Source organism: Dipodomys ordii, unplaced genomic scaffold (assembly GCF_000151885.1).
Source record: "Dipodomys ordii isolate 6190 unplaced genomic scaffold, Dord_2.0 Scaffold72, whole genome shotgun sequence".
NCBI classification, from domain to species: domain Eukaryota; kingdom Metazoa; phylum Chordata; class Mammalia; order Rodentia; family Heteromyidae; genus Dipodomys; species Dipodomys ordii.
Window position 1 is genome coordinate 8952389 of NW_012267288.1, and position 14142 is coordinate 8966530.

General features: G+C 37.8%; 1 protein-coding gene across 1 annotated transcript in view; it reads left to right on the top strand.

Annotated features, from left to right (window-relative positions):
* The window catches only part of Dock4 (dedicator of cytokinesis 4), a 421543-nt gene that overhangs the window by 207715 nt on the left and 199686 nt on the right, over positions 1-14142 (top strand). Inside the window, exon 8 of the mRNA XM_013024050.1 lies at positions 3139-3290. Coding sequence (XP_012879504.1) covers positions 3139-3290 — 152 coding nt within the window. The remainder of the gene's footprint in view (positions 1-3138; positions 3291-14142) is intronic.

Consider the following 14142-nt stretch of genomic DNA (forward strand, 5'->3'; position numbering starts at 1 on the left):
CTTCCTGGTTTTTCTTTTTCTTGCCATGTGCAAGTGACTGACTGCATTGTTGTTACCAGGAAGAGTTGGGGAAAAAACTACCATCCCTTGTTTGTGTTGTTTGGCCTTTTTTGTTGTTGTTGTATTTTTTGCCACTTTTGGATCAAGGATCAAGGCATGAAGATAAAATGTCCCATAGTTGAGTTCTTTCTTGTCAGTGTCATATTTGAAACATAATTCTTTGCATCTTACTAAATTCACAGTGTATCATTAGAAAAAATGTCTTGCTTTAGGTTTTTGCTAGCCCTGTTAGCAGCTCTTTCTTACCTAATTATGTTCATCTGAGCATTAAAAGTGCTAACCCTGGCTCTGTGTCCACTTGGAAAGTTTGGTGTTATGCCAAAGGCCAATCTCAAACCTCTATCAATAAACAGAAGCCAATTAGGTAGATTCCCTCATTATTTGGGCACACAGCATATCTTTTTTGGAATATTTTATGCTTCCTTCCTATCCGTTCTTAATGGGTTAGAGTAGTGGAAAGCAGTGATTCTAAGAAGGAATTTAGTGCCTCACAGAGTACAAAAGATGTCTGAAGATAGTATTTGGTTGTCAGATAGATGAGGGCAGCAAAGGTGGGCGAAAGGCCAGGAATTGTTGTTAAACATCCTGCAGGACCAGAGCAATCCTCATAATAAAGATTTAATGCAAATTGTTGACAGGATAAAAGGTTGAGAAACCCTGGTGCAGTCAGACAGTTCTTGTAAGAGTTAATGTGTATTGTTTGAGCTTTAGATATTTAAAGTCAATGAAGTCTTCGGGCTGAATCTCTTTCTTTTCTTAATCAAAGGTATCATTAAACTGGAAGCAGTGTAGAGCCACTAGTAGGTACATTTGTAATCCTAAATTATTTCAAGGTGAATTTTTGTTTCTGTAATTACCAAATTATTGTTGTTGAAGTGTATACGTGCCTTTTTAGTTTTGTTAGTACAGTATTATTTTCACAGATATTTTCATAGCACCCCCAAAGTAGTAAAGGGATAAAAGCAAGTAATCATAACCCACTGAAGTCCATATCCATCCCACACCTAGAAGCGTAGTGGAGAGAAAGGGGAGATTTCAATGCTAACCATGCCAAACATGAGGGAGGGTCTATGTCACAGGTACAAAGGGGAGGCTCTGGCAGGCTTATTACTAGAATGCACACAAAGAGCAGTAGTTCTCAGTAATTAATTATTCAAAAGATGTGACAATACATTTTTCAGTCTGCTGTGGTTTGTATCTCTCATCATGTGATTATCAGTGATTCTCAACCCTCATTGCCCATTAGAGCCACCTGGGGAGCTTTTAAAACCACCACGCTCTGGACCCCCATCCCCTGGAAATTCTAATTTAATTGTTCTGTGATAGGACCTGGGCATAAGTATTTTTTAAAAGCTCTCTTGGTAACTCTAAAGTGCAACCAAGGTTGAGAACCACTGATCTAGATATATTGAATTCTTTGCATGAGTAAGAGGGATACTTTTTTCTGTCAGTTCTTGGTAATATCATGATTGATGCTGGAAACTTTGCATTCTTTGAAGTCAAGAGCAGACACCCTCTTGAGGTCGGTCCATTTTTCTTCTTAAGACTCTTAAATCTGTTTCTCTAGCTCTGTCTTTTAGCAGTCATTCATTTCTTCAGAGTAGCTTGTGTTATATGACCCTTTTGGATATACATATGTTAAGCTTTATAATATAACTCAGCAAGTAAGTTAGCAGTTCTAGGGGAAAAAAGACTTCCCTCTGTGATAAAAAGATATATTTTTCTGAATATGTGATGCTTTTATTTTAGCGAAAAGAAATTTAGGGGGCTGGAATTTTAAAAGCACAATATAGAGCCACCTTCATAGAAAAACAAGGTGGAACTATGGGTTTTTTTTCCCCCCCTTACAGTTAGAATTTTTTCTCCATGAACTACTTCTAATAACTATGAGTAATTCATTCCACAGTACTGAGATACACATTGAAAAGAATGTATTTACCTTTCACTTTTACAGGGACATGCCAATCTGTTCTTTAGTATGAATGAACTACTGATGCACATGATGGATTACTGTTTTCTTTTTATCTTTTGCTTCTCAAGTGGACAAATTAAAAAGGTTGAAAAAAAATGTGATAGTATGCTGTGTCATTTACAACTGTAAGTTGTAAAGGTAGTCTTTTAGTTTGGAAAATTGGTCAGTCATTCAGTAATGATTTTTCAACCATTCTGAGAATCTTTAGATGATAAACATAGAAACGGAGTTATGGGTTATGACCTTCCCCCCACCCCAAGGCTGTACTGTGAAGTTAAAATCTCCCTGTTTTAAAATTATTTCATTGGCAAGTGATTAAAAGTGATTACTCAGTGATATGAAAGTGATGAGTCTTCCCTTCCTTCACACCTGTTCTGTTAATACACAAGCCTTCCTAGGTGCTTTTCCTGTCTTCTTATCCTCTATCATTGCTGCTCAAAGCATTGTCCGACACCTGGCTAAATTGTGACCTTTTAGAAGCTCGGCGAAGTATATAATTGATGAGCAAATAATTAGAAACCTTTAGGACATTTTGACGTTGCCATGATATTTTTAATGTATTTTATGAAAGTACCTAAATATTAGGAGGAAATGCAACCTTGGCCCTACTTTAAGCAGTCTGGGGAGTCCTGTCTTAGAGGAGGTATAATTTCTGCTCCTTTACCTTTCAGTTACTGTCTTTTTTCCGGGAAAAGTTTGACCCAGACTACAAACTCCAGTTTTAGACTTTCATGATATTACACTTATTCTCCTTCATTCATCATAATTGCAGTTTGTGTGTATGTGTGTGTGTGTGTGTGAGAGAGAGAGAGAGACAGAGAGACAAAGAGAGAGAAACATTTTTACTGTTTGTTCCTCCTTGGAAGTGTCATCTCCCTGACAGCATGGACGATTTATGCATTCACTTACTATTATATCCCCAATGCTTGTCATGAGGTAGATACTTAACAAATATATGTTGGCTGATTGACCTTCCCCATATTCCCCTCACCCTTAGATCCAAGATGTCACCACCAAATCACTCACTGATTTCTTGTTTTAGGTGCTATTGGTTGCTTCCAACCTTGCTAATTGTGTTTTTATTGGGATGGGGGGTTTTCATTCAGATGGAATATCGGCATAGGAAGAAAGATACCCCAGTGCAGGCTAGCAGCCACCACCTCTTTGTTCAAATGAAGAGCCTCATGTGTTCCAACCTGGGAGAGGAGCTGGAAGTCATCTTTTCACTCTATGACAGTAAAGAGAACCGGCCAATCAGGTAATCAAGTACACATGGAGATAGAACATGTATTTCTTAAATGTTACAATGGTGGATGTATGTGCTTAGCAATTTAAGCTACATCATCACAGAAACTTTGACTCTATCAGCCTCAATTTTCTCATCTCTGAATCTCTGAGTTTTGAACTTGCCAACTTCCGCGTGTTTGCAAAAATGTTAGATGGATGGTACCTGCAAATGTCTTTGAAAACCTTACAAGGGGCATAAAACTATGGTGAAGAACTAGAAGTATGGCCTTGCCATCAGATCGGTTATTGTTTTAGTAATTTAATATTAATAAAGAAAAGATCATTTCTATATAGTCTGAAGTTTGTTTCCTTGTCAGAGTCAGTATGTCTTTCTTTTTTTTTTTGTCTTTCATTTTTTTCAGTGCACAATTTTATTGTTATTTTTCTTTTTGGTCAGATTATATCAAGAGACACTAAATACAAATGTTCTGATAAAATTTTGGAGTTGTAAAATGATTTTTAAGTTTTCAATTTCTTTTTCTTCTCCCTCTCCCTCCTCCTCCTAACTTTCCAGTACTGAGATTTGAACTCAAAAGTTTGCAAGCACCCTACCACTTGAGCCATACTGGCAGGCTGCTTGGTTTTAATATCTTTTTCAGGTAGTCTCACTTATGCCTGGGGCTAGCTTGAATCTTCTATCTGCTGCTTTCTCCTCCTTTGTAGCTATGATTACAGATGTGCAACAACATGCCTGATACCTGCCTTGTTTTTTGAGATAAGGCTTCACTACCATTTTTTGCTCCCCAGGCTAGTATGGAACCACAGGGCTCCCATTTTCAAGGCACTACAGCCTAAGACTGCTATGCCTGGCATTTTCTTTCACAAGCTTATCTGTTATTATTCTTTTATCATTAGCTCTTATTTTTATTATTAGGGGTGTGTGTGTGTGTGTGTGTGTGTGTGTGTGTGTGTGTGTGTGTGTGTGTAGTGGTATTAGGGATTAAACTCAGGCCTTATGTGTACTGAACAACTCTCTGCTGAACTATGTCCCTCTCAATCTTTTCAGATGCCTTTGGTTCTTATTTCCAAATTTCAAATATCATTGAGATTTTTAATTTCTTTAGTTTTGTGTTCATCAAAGTTTATTTCCAACATAGTGCAAACAAGGCCATACTAAAGCTAGCAGCACAACTATGTTTATCGCAGCATTATTCACCATAGCTAAGATATGAAACCAACCCAGATACGCCTCAGTAGATGAACGGATCAAGAAAATGATACACACACACACACACACACACACACACACACACACACACACACACACACACACAATGGAATTCTATGCTTCCATCAGAAAGAATGACACTGCCCCATCTGTTAGGAAATGGAAAGACTTGGAAAAAAATCATAGTAAGTGAAGTCAGCCAGACCCAAAGAAATATAGGTCCCATGGTTTCCCTTATAATACAATAATTAGTATATACCTAGGATAATCTTATCAGATGAGCAGAAAAGCTCAACAGCTATGTACATATAACCATATAAGACAATGCTAAGTGGAATGACCCCCACAATATGGACACAAGAGGTTTTTTCTTTATTGTTGTTGTTTATAATGTATTATGTGATTTTTTTGTTTCCTTTGTATGCTCTTCTCCTTATGGTATAGCCCCTATTGTCACTGTATTTGATTTTGGTCCCCTGCATCTTGTATGTACATTTATCTAATTTGGGGAAGGAAAGGAGAGAAACAAATCGCTGGAACAAGGACACAGGATGACCCATTGCAACAATGAGACTCATAAATGCCAAATTTTTAAGGAATTCCGATGCAGATATATTGTTTCATGAATGTAAAATAATCTGGGACTTCTTTCTGATAAAATGAATTTCTTTTTCTAGGAAATATGTATGGAATTTATTTTAAATTCAGGTACAGCCATATAATCTTTGATGAATTACTTGATGTGTTTATTATTATCTACTGGTACATGTACTTTTTCTTTCCTGATGGGAAATTGTGTCACAGAATTTAGAAGATCATATGTTTATGATATAAGAACAGAATTTATGATGTGTTTCTGTATAATGGTAATATTTCAAAATCCCCTTCCATACTGTTGGAGGAAATGTGTGTGAGAAAAATTGCTCCCCACCCATGGACACTATTAAGGGAAAGGGAAGTCTTGAAATGCTGATCTAGCTTACAGCCCAGCCCTTGACTTAATGGGAAAGATTGTTTAGAGGTAACACTTGCTTACCTGTTGAAGTGAATCTAGTTTATAGACTCTTGCCAATATTGTTTTATAGTCACTTTAATAGGCTTGTATTTGTCAGTATATGTTTCATATGTCTATATATGTCTCATATGTTTATATATAGTCTCTTTAATGTTTGTCAAACTATATGGAGTGTAAGAGGGGGAAATGATATGATTTTGTCCACTTTTTGAGAAACAGGTTCCCCTTTTCACTAATGTTGAAATTGTACTATCATAAGACTGTATCGATTAAGACTTATATCAGCTTCTTTCTGTATTTTGTCTTATAAGGAATATTTTCAGATTTTCTAAGATATTCTAAGTATTGCCCTCCAGAGTTCCCTTGTTTTATTCTGATTTATTTGATGAAAATAGGAAAATATCTAGATAGAGAATCCTCAAAATACTGTCTTTGTGTTCCCAAGTTCATCTAGAAGATGAGCCATTTTTCTTTTTTCTTTTTTTTTAGTCAGTCATTGGGCTTGAACTCTGGGCCTGGGTGCTATCCCTCAGCTCCTTCAGCTCAAGGCTAGCGCTCTACCACCTGAGCCACAGCACCACTTCCAGTTTTCTGGTCGTTTATTGGAGATAAAAGTTTCACAGACTTTCCTGCCCGGGCTGGTTTTGAACTGAGATCCTAAGATCTCAGCCTCCTGAGTAGCTAGAATTACAGGCGTGAGCCACTGGCGCCCGGCTGAGCCCTTTTTCTGGAACATGGTTGAGCTATGATGCTTGCCGGACTCCATCATTCCACCATTCCCTTGCCTCTAACATCCCAGTTGGTTTGTACTGAATACTTCTCTGCTACTGCTCACTGAGTGGGTTCGTCTATGTTGCTCACCTCTCAGAAGCTCTATGAGGTTATTTGACAAATGAATCAATAAAAATCACAATATATGTTTCTGGGGTATTTGGCACAATCTTGGATTTATTCGGTGACATTTCTGATGCTTATAGCAGCACAGTGATTGTTTTCTGTTAGGCAGTGTTCAAAACCTTGTTAAGAGTAAGCCTTGAGCTGAAGAGCTGAAGGACAGCGCCCAAGCCCACAGAGTTCAAGCCCTACCACTGACAAAAAAAAAAAGAGTATGTTAAGTTGAAACTACCATTAACATGGGCCATATCCCCTTGTGAAGAGGCCAGAGGTTATTGTCTTAAGACTAAGTGAGATTCTTGCCTCTAGAGTATGTGGTGGTTTATTCACCCACATCTTATCACCCACCTTCATCTGGGAAGTAGCCATACTCCTTGTTTCCTTTATTCTAATTAGCAGAGCTAATGAATATAAAGCATTATTCGTATGAGATAAGGTTTTAGGAATTTTGTGACACTTTAAATCATTATCTTTTTTGACTTATTTAATTTTGGATATCATACAAGTACAACAGAGGGCTGAGGATATAAGTCAGTGACAGAGTGTTTGCATTTGCTGAGCTTGTATAAAACCTGGCTTTCATTGCCATTAACACACACACACACACACACACACACACACACATACACACACACACACACAAAACCTGGCTTTCATTGCCATTAACACACACACACACACACACACACACCACACACACACACACACCTAGTTTTAAGAAGTGCTCATGTACTGATTACCAGCTTCAACAATTACCATCTTGGAGTCTTTCCTTAATCATACATTTCCAACATGCCTTTCTGTCCCCAGAGTATTTTGAACAAATCCCTGACCTCATGTCCTTTAAAAAGTATTTCAGGTTGTATGTCTAAGAAAGGGAATTCTGAAAGAAATTACCTGAGAAATTAATATTCTTTTGACATTATCAAATATCCAGTTCCTGTCAGCATTCAGATTTCCACTGTTGACTCTTAAATGTTGCTTTACAAATTGTTCAGATCTTGTATAGTCATATTTCCCCTGTAGTTTCCTCTTCCCTCTGTCTTAAATTCCTCACATTTTATTTGTACAAAAATGGAGGATAGTCATTTTGTTTATTTCATTTTTGAATATTCAAAGTCTAATTCCAAACAATGAAAGTCAGTGGATAAAAGATGATATAGTTAAATACATGCTTGCATTTTTTCTTCTTTTTTCTTTCGTCAGTTATGAGGCTTGTACTTGGGGTCTAGGTGCTGTCTCTGAGCTTCTTTTGTTCAAGGCTTGCACTCTACCACTTGAACTCCACTCCTGGTTTTCTGGTGGTTAATTAGAGATAAGAGTCTCAGGGATTTTCTTTCCTTGGGCTTTGAACTGCAATCATCAGATCTCAGCCTCCTGAATACCTAGGATTACAGGCATGAGCCACCAGCACCTGGTGTTTGCATTCTTAAATAGAATGATGGGTGCTAGAACTTGCAAAAATCAAATCAAATCTAAGTATAACTTTAATGGCATTGTTTTGACCATTAATCACTATAAGTTATCTTGTCCAAGTACATGTGCAGGGACCAAAATATGTAAACTCAGTGGACAAGCCAAGTACCAGTGGCTCACACCTATAATTCTAAATACTCCAGAAGTTGAGAAATCTGAGGATCATAGTTCAAAAACAAGCTAGGTAGACAATTCCAGGAGATTCTCTCTTCAAATAACCAGCAAAAATGCTGAATTGGCATGGTATTCAACATAGACTATGTGGAAAATGAACTGTGCAATTTGTGGGCAGGGATGGAAAGGGGAAAGAAAAGCAAAGTGAAGGAAGGGGTGACATTGTCCAAAAAAGACATGTACACATTACCTGAATTAAGAAGTGGTAACCCTTGTGTACAGCACCTTAATAGTAACAATAAAATTGTATTTTTAAAACAAACAAACAAACAATGCCAAATTGGAAGTATGACTTAAGTGATAGAGCCAGCCTTAAGTGAAAATGCTGAATGACAGTGGGCCCTGTGTTCAAGTTCCTGTGTTAGAGCCCCAGTATGAGCACAAAACAAAACAAAATCAAACACAAAAGCAAAAACATATCTGTAGACAAGTAGAGGAGTAGGAAAAGTTGTTGTTTATTGTTACCACATTTCCCAGAAAAGTAGTTAGGATTCTTTTTTAACTTCCTTCCTTTAATAAGCAAACAGTGAGTGTTTATGAAGCACTAGACACCTGTCCAGCTTTATCCCCAGCTACTGCCAATAGTTAAGCATATCATTATTAGCACTAGTTTTTGTTTTGTTTTCATTTTTTTGTGGCAGTCCTGGGGCTTGAACTCAGGGCCTAGGCATGGCCTCTGAACTGTTGAGCTCAAGGCTAGTGCTCTACCACTTTGAGCTACACTTTTGTCTTTTTGGTAGTTATTTGTAGATAGGAATCTTAAAGGCTTTGCTCCTGGCATGAACTCCACTTCTTTGCATCAGTTTTATAGATGAGGAAGCCAAGGCACATAGAGGTTAAAGTACCTGATCTTATATAAATGGCAAGACAACCCTTCCTCCTCCCTTACCACCCTCTAACTCTCAATCAGAATTACTCCTGAGAGGCTTTACTACTTGTCTTATTTGGACAGAATTAGAATTTTAAAAACTCGTAGTCTTAGTAAGAAATTATCATAAATGAGTATAATGGTAATAATGAAACTATATAAGACCTTAGAAATAGTCGATGCTATAGAAACTGGTTTTTGAAATTGAGTTGTTCTTGAAATGCTTTAAGGAAACCAAGTCACATCAGCTCTTACTATATGCTAGTGATCAAAATCTCAGATTCAATATTTGCAGGTATTCAAGTCACTCAGTAAAATTGTGAAGCGCATTGTATCTTCTCCAGGTAGGACCGCAAAGGACATGTGTCCTTGGAGGTGATACAAAGCAGAACCCTTAAATCATCCTTCAAGCTTGGACATTCAAGCTAGCTCATTAATTTTATCTCAGAAGTAACTGAATCTGCCTGAAAGTGGCAGAAGTGGTAGGCCTCTGATGCATGTGCTGGGCACCTCTTGCAGTAGTGACAGTGTGGAAAGGGAGTATTCTGACACCGTCTTGCTGACATGTCTCACCCCACTCCTAAATTTCCACTTTACCGGTACCAGAGGGCCCCAGAGGTACAGTGTACTGGACACAGAATCATCATTTGTAACTTGTAATGTCTTGACTCAGTTCATTTTTATAAAAGATGAATATTTATTAAAAAGTGTTTATCGTGTTCAATTTCACACGACTAAAGTGTTTTCCAAGATATTTACCTTCCAAAATAGTTACCTATTGAAAATTTTGTGTCACCAGTCTACAAGGATAGATTATAGCTTGGAAAGGTGGGAAATCAATTCTTCGTGTCATCTCTAATTCTCTTTTATTGTATTCACTTAGCAAACACTTAACCAGGTGTGGGATACACTGCCTTCATTCAGGAGTCTGAGCCCGGAGGATCATGAGTTCAAACTGGTCTAGGATATATAGCAAGATTCTATCACAGAGAAACAACACAGAAAAAGAGAACTTACAGAATGCTTCTCTTGTACCAGACATTGTTCTAAGGTCTTTGAACAATCTTAAGTTATTTAGCTCTTGTAACTACTTATGGGAATATTCCCATTTTTATGTGAGCAAACTGAGGCACAGGGATTAATAACCTATCTGCTATATTGGTAGGGCTGGGTTTGGGGGGTTTGTTGTTGTTTGGTTTTGTTGTTGAAGTACTGGAGATCTTTACTGGAGATCTTTGAACTCAGAGCCTTCTAATTGGTAGGCTATCCCTCTACCATTTGAGGTAATGTCCCCAAGCCTGCTGCTTTAGTCATTTTCTAGACAGGGTTTCATGTTTTGCCCAGGGAAGGGCTTTGTTTATGACACACATACTTAATGTCTGTAAATATATGGGCATGCCATCATGTAGGTCTTGTTGGTTGAAATGGAATCTCATTAACTTTGGCTTTGTCTGGCCTTGAACTGCAATCCCCCCAAACTCTACCTCCCGAGTAGATAGAATTATAGGCCTGAACTGCTATACCCAGTCTGGAGTTGCTATTTTAACAGGACAGTCCATGCAGAAATCAGTATTCTTAATCATTATGTTCCATTCACTCACTCATTATTTATATTGTTTATAAATGTGCTATATTTTTGACTAAACAATTTTTATTCACCACGGTACTATAGATGGAGAAGGATTGTTCTTTTTGGAAACTATAGTAGGAGAGACTCGAGTTCTTTAACAGTTGATAGGGAAAAAAATCCAGTCATGAGAAAGAGCCCACACTCAAGGAGAGAGGGAATCATCCATGAATGAAGGTCCCCTAGAAGAGGGACATCAAGAAACTGGCTGAGTTTACAGATAGTCCATTAGCCATGGTTCAAAAAAAGGAAGAGAGCAAAGGGTATGAATGTGTACTATCTGAGCTCTAATATTAGGAGCAAAGTTTTTGTTACATTGAGGGAAAACAAAACAAAACAATTACCATTGGTTTCCATAGCCCCTCCTTCAACATGTATTTAGAATGGAACTATGCTACATAGAATGGAAATAGCCATACTTTGTATTTTTATAGGCTCAGAAGCTGTGCCTATGAGTTAATGTTTATCTTTCCTTGTCACTTAATCTTCCACAAGACTGTAAATTATATGGACCAGTGAAAATGACATAGCTCAGTGGTTCTCTACCTCCCTTACAACTTTCATCACTTTGCTTATTGATATATTCTAAAGCTTCATTAATTAAAGCTGTAAATTTCTCTTGGGACTAATTCATTAGTTGATTTCATTCTCACTGAACATTTTATTTAACTAGACCTGCGTGCCGCAGCCAGTACTCAGTTTACCACAGGGCTGCTCTTGCATGCAAGCTGTTGGCCTGAGCTTCTGCCTGGGAAATGAGCTTCTGGAAAAAGTCTCATTGTAGCTGTTAAGTGCAGGCCAAGTTTACTTTGCTGCTGCCATCTTATTCACACAATTTTCAGTACTTAGATATTTTTATGCAGTTAAACTCATTTTCCTAAAAATGCTTCATTTCCTTGTAAGCCTTATATTGGCTACAATTAACTTTTATTTAGTACCCTCTTCCAATTCTGTCATTTAAGGCAATGGTAAATGGTGACTGTAGTTAGCAAGGCACAGATTTCCATATATTCATCTATACATTCATCTATACTAAGATACTAAGTATATATGAATTTCTCTCTATCTGAAACAGACATATCTTCCTGTGTCTTGCATACCACTTTATAGCATCTGGTGGTCAGACTGTGAAGTTAGGTAGCCTGGGTTAAAACTCTGGCTGTGCCATTTAGTAGCCGTATCAACGTGGGCAAGTGAATTCACTTCTCTGATGACTGCTAACTTGCTGCTAAGTGAGGGTAATAATAGTGCTTTCCCATAGGATTAGTGTGGTGCCAAGTTCTTACTAGGAGGCTTAGCACCTGGTAATTGGCCAGTGAATCTTAGCTGTAATGATGGGGATCATTTAAAAACCAAAATAAGGGGTCTACTTATCTAACTAGAAATATGTGGTGTCTGCTCTCAACTTCTTAATGAAATCGTATATTCAAATGGATCATTAATTTTTTTTGATGTATGTTGTTATAGTCAGGGAAAATCTAGACTCATTAGTAAACAGATCAAATGGAATCAGAGATTTGACTTGCTTTATATTACTTGAGTAGCAGAAAAAAGAGTATGATAGGTGGTAAAAATTGTAATAAAATTTAATTATTGTAGGTCCCTTGAAATTGGTATATTGGTTCTTGATTATAGGATATAGTGTGTTCAAATTAGTGCCTTTACTGTTTCATGTTTTCTACATGCCAACAGTAAAACAATGAGGGAGGCTGAGCACACTGGCTCATACTTGTAATCATAGCTACTCAGGAGTCTGAGATCAAGAGAATTGGAGTTGAGGTCAATCCAGGCAAAATAGTCACAGGACCATCATTCTCAACCAGGGCACATTGGTTCATGCCTGCCATCCCAACTACATAGGAAGCATAAATAGGAGGATACAAAAATAGGAGAATCATGGTCTAAGCTCACCCAGGGTAAAAATGACACCCTATTTGAAAAATTAAAAAAGCCAAAAGGACTGGGGTTATGTCTCAAATAGTAGCTTACTTGCCCAGCAAGCACAGTTCCTGAGTTTAAACCCCAGGAACCTCCCCAGAAATATATATATATATAATAGAGAACAGGCCTTTTTTCCCCCCAGTATCCTTAAAAAAGACAAGTTTAAGTTGTGTGCTGCTGGCTCAAGTCTGTAATCTGAGTTATTCAGAAGGCTAAGATTTCAGGATTGTGGTTCGAAGCCAACCTGGGCAGGAAAGCCTGTATATCCAACTGACTACTCAGAAAAAGCTGGAAGTGACACTGTAGCTCAAGTGGTAGAGCCTAGCTTTGAGCAAAAGAAGCTCAGAGAGCGTAGGCCCTGAGTTCAAGCCCCAAAACCAGCAAAAAAAAAGAAAAACAAAAAGACAAAAAAAGTTTATTGGTCTTATTGAGTCACTGCTCTCATTGATCATCCCAAATCTATCAGCTAAAGCAACAATTTGCCTGTGTTATTGTGCTCTGATAATATCTTTGGTAATATATTTGACAATGTTTAAAATAGTAGAAGACATTTGGTATTACATAGTAAATCACATATATTATAGTGACAGTGTCTTTAAAGTATAACCTTTTACTTCATATGTAAAACAAGATAAGTAGGTGTTAGAAGATTAATGAATATTCCATTAGAGAAAGTACCTAATGTTATTAAGCAAAACCCTATGATTATGCAATTCACAGAACCCTGTTAGAAACTCTTAAAGTATAGGCTCATCTTCCCAAAGGTGAGGAAACTCCTCTTATAAGTATTACTGGTACTGGGCACAGTGGTCCCAGGTACTTGAGAGGTATTAGAAGTGGATCAAGTTTCAAGGCTACTCCAAAGTTCCTCCAAGAATCTTTGAGAGGTACTAGAAGTGAATCAAGGTTCAAGGCTACCCAAGACAAAGTTACTACAACACTCTATTTGAAAAACTAAAACCAGGGGTAGAGTGCCTGCTCAGCAAGCAGGAGGCTCTGAGTTCCAATCTTAATGCAGTATCATCTCTAACCACCCTCACTCTACACAATGCAAAGGAATGAGCGGCATATATAACATCAGGCTCTTAGGGAGTAAAGGGCAGAAGAACCCAGGACCCAAGTGAAGAAATCTACTTTGAAAGAGAAGGAAGACTTGTCTTTTATTAATGTGGGAGTTGGGAGCATTGAAAGAGGCATAAAACACTGAAATGGAATAGAGTCACTGTGGATTTGTGGCCTTGGTCTTTATTAAGCAAAATGAGAAACAGGACCAGCTGCCTTTTGCAAGACCAGATCCTTTTCCTGCTAAGAAGGTTTGACTGGGTATGGTAGTGTAATTCCTCAAGTCTTGGGCTACATGGAATGTGCAAGACAAGGGGTCATATTTCAAGGCCAGGCAGAAGTTCTAGACCCTGTCTGAAACTAATGAATAAAGTTACAGAAGCATTACTCAAGTGGCAAAGTGCTTTCCAAACAAGTGGAAAGCAGGACATAGGGCTGGAGCCTGACACTCCAAGGTGCAAAAAGATGACAAGATTGGGAACCCTGCAGCATGATGTGAGGGAAATCTAAGAAGTCATAGATGCAGTGGTTCTTTTCAGAGGCTGACATGATCTAAGAGCCTTTCATCTTTTAAAGAAAATGGAAGAATTTATGCTTT